The 2524-nt window shown below is 64.6% G+C and overlaps 2 protein-coding genes across 2 annotated transcripts in view; one reads left to right on the plus strand and one right to left on the minus strand.

Moving 5' to 3' along the window:
• AMSG_03135 (2-dehydropantoate 2-reductase) overlaps window positions 1–992 on the plus strand; it is a gene marked incomplete at its 3' end in the record, with an annotated part of 2091 nt that extends 1099 nt beyond the window's left edge. The window contains exon 2 of the mRNA XM_013905010.1: window positions 27–992. Coding sequence (XP_013760464.1) covers window positions 27–992 — 966 coding nt within the window. The remainder of the gene's footprint in view (window positions 1–26) is intronic.
• Window positions 993–1049: 57 nt separating this feature from the next.
• Window positions 1050–2423, minus strand: AMSG_03136 (uncharacterized protein; the record flags this gene model as incomplete). Its single annotated transcript, XM_013905011.1, has 1 exon — window positions 1050–2423. One exon carries the CDS (start codon window positions 2421–2423, stop codon window positions 1050–1052), a length of 1374 nt encoding a protein of 457 aa, XP_013760465.1.
• Window positions 2424–2524: the final 101 nt, after the last annotated feature.

Consider the following 2524-nt stretch of genomic DNA (forward strand, 5'->3'; position numbering starts at 1 on the left):
TGGGCCTTGCGGCGAGTGCGCCCGAGCTGGGCAGCGATGGTGGCGGTGGGCCACACCATGCGGTGTGGGTTGTCGACGAGTGGGCGGCGCAGATCCAGCGGATCCAGGCCGACGGGCTCTCAGTCATCGATGCCGAGAGTGGGCAGAAGGAGACGGTGACGAGCGTGGCGGCGACCGTGCCCAAGGGCGTGCCCGGTCCGTGGATGGGCCCGCGGCAGTACGCCGACGTGGTGGTGGTGGCGGTGAAGCAGCGCGGGACGGCAGCGGCGGCGGCGCTTGCGGCCAAGCTCCTTGCGCCCGATGGCGGACTCGTTCTCACGCTGCAAAACGGGCTAGGCCATGTGGAGCAGCTTGCGGATGCGCTGCCGTCGGCGACGATTGTGCAGGGTGTGATGGAGGGCGGAGCGACGCTGCGGCACGGGACGTCGACGGTGGTGCAAAACGGGCGCGGGCCGCTTGCGCTGGGCATTGCCCAGCTTGGTGAGGGCGGCAACACGACGCGCGCTGCGCGTGAAGTGGCCACGCTGGAGCGGATGCTTGCAGCTGCCGGCCTCGACGTCTCGACGGTGGAGGACATCGAGGCGCGAGTGTGGGCCAAGCTCATGGTCAACGCGGCGATCAACCCGGTGACGGCAGTGCTGGGGCGGAAGAACGGGGTCATTGCCAAGTCGGCGCGTGCGCGCGAGCTGGTCCAGGTTGTGGTGGCCGAGGCCTCGGCGGTGGCAGAGGCGCGCGGCATCAAGGGCGTCGATCCGGCTGTTGTTGTTGACCATGTTGTCCGGGTCGCCAACAACACATTTGAGAACACGTCGTCGATGCTGGCCGATGTCCGGCGCGGGGTCGAGACCGAGGTCGATGCCATCAACGGTGCGATTGTTCGCGAGGGTGCGGCGGCCGGTGTGCCGACGCCGGTCAATGCCCTCCTTTGCACCCTCGTCGGCGCTCTCGGCGAGCCGCCGCTAACAAAGTCACGGACGGCGAGCCGTCGCTGACGACGAGTGTAGGATGACGGGGCAAGAGGAAAATTGGTGGTTTACACCGAGCGCAGCTTACTCGAGCTCAACGTTGCCGGCGAGCGGGTTCGAGACCATCTTGGTCTGGCCCTCGTAGAGCGGCGACGAGCCGAGCATCGAGTCAGCGTTGGCGGTCTCGTCGAGCTTGTTCTGGTATGCGGCGTTGGAGGCCCGGTAGCGCTTGACAAAGAAGACGACACCCACGATGATGGCGACAAGGGCGAGGAAGCCGACAGCCGATGCGATGGCAATGACCGTGGTCGCGTTCTCGTTCTTGGCAGCCTGCGGCGGGAGGTACACGTAGTTGCACTGCGCCGTCTGGTTGCACACCTTTGAGTACGTCGACGCCGGCGAGAAGAGCAGACCGCAATCGTTAAAGTCACGACAGTCGACACACTCGCCAGACTTGCAGTACTGGCCATGGCAGCGCGGGTTGCAGTTGACCAGTCCCTCGGGGAGGATGACGCCAGGCGTCGGATCGGCGAGGTCGTTGTCGCGGTCAAACTCACACATCCGGTGCCCGTTGTTGGTCACGCACTTGGGAGGCGTCGGATCGCCCTCCTCGGAGAACCGATCGCAATGCGAGTCGCGGATGCACTGCTGGCACCGGTTCGTCGACAGGTCGCAGAAAAAGTTCGGCGAGCAGTCGGTCGAGACCGAGCACACGGTAGCGCCCGAGAAATCAAAGTTGTACCAATCAACCGGGTGCGAGCCGCCAGGGCCGTTCCCGTTGGTGTTCGACGAGCCGGCCGCAACCTCGTAGTTGAACCGTGGCGTGTCGAGCGGCTGGAACTTGCGCTCGGGGTACGTCGTCCACTCGTAGTCGACATCAAGAAGGAAGTTGGCATTGCACGGCGGGACAGCAAGGATGTCGCCCTCGACGCCACCCTCGTTACACGCGTGCTTGTTGCCGCTCTCCTCCTTGTACGTGATGACCGTCGAGAAGCAGATCATCGTCACCTCACGGGTGATGTTGACGATCCAGTCGGCCGGGTTGAAGTCGTTGACATGGCCGTAGAAGCCGGTCAGATGGCGGACAGCCTGCGCCGAGTTGGTGAGGAGGGTGGCAAGGTAGTCAGCAGTGTTGAGCGACTTGTCGAGCGAGAACTTGTTGATGTCACGGAGCTTGACACCGTTCTCAATATCCCACACAATGAACGAGACCTGCTGGACGTCGGACGAGTGGAGGTTGAAAACATCGCTGGTGGCAGCGACGAGCCTGGGCGCGTCGTCCTTGACGTCCAGGGCCACACCACACGCACAGTCCTCGGGGTTGTCAATCTTGAACATCTCCATGTCAACGTAGATGGCAGCCGGAATCTTGGCGTAGCAGCCCTCGGGGTTCTCGGCCGTGACGAGCTCGCCCTCGACGCCACAGAGGACGAGACCGGGCGAGTCGACCCAAGACATGGGGTCAAAGAAGTCGTCATCAGAGTCGACGGTGTTCTGGTCGAGCGGCGGAGGCGGCGACGGCGGCGGAGGCGGCGACGGCGGGGGCGGCGACGGCGGCG

This window comes from Thecamonas trahens (genome assembly GCF_000142905.1).
Source record: "Thecamonas trahens ATCC 50062 unplaced genomic scaffold supercont1.11, whole genome shotgun sequence".
In the NCBI taxonomy this organism is placed as follows: Eukaryota; order Apusomonadida; family Apusomonadidae; genus Thecamonas; species Thecamonas trahens.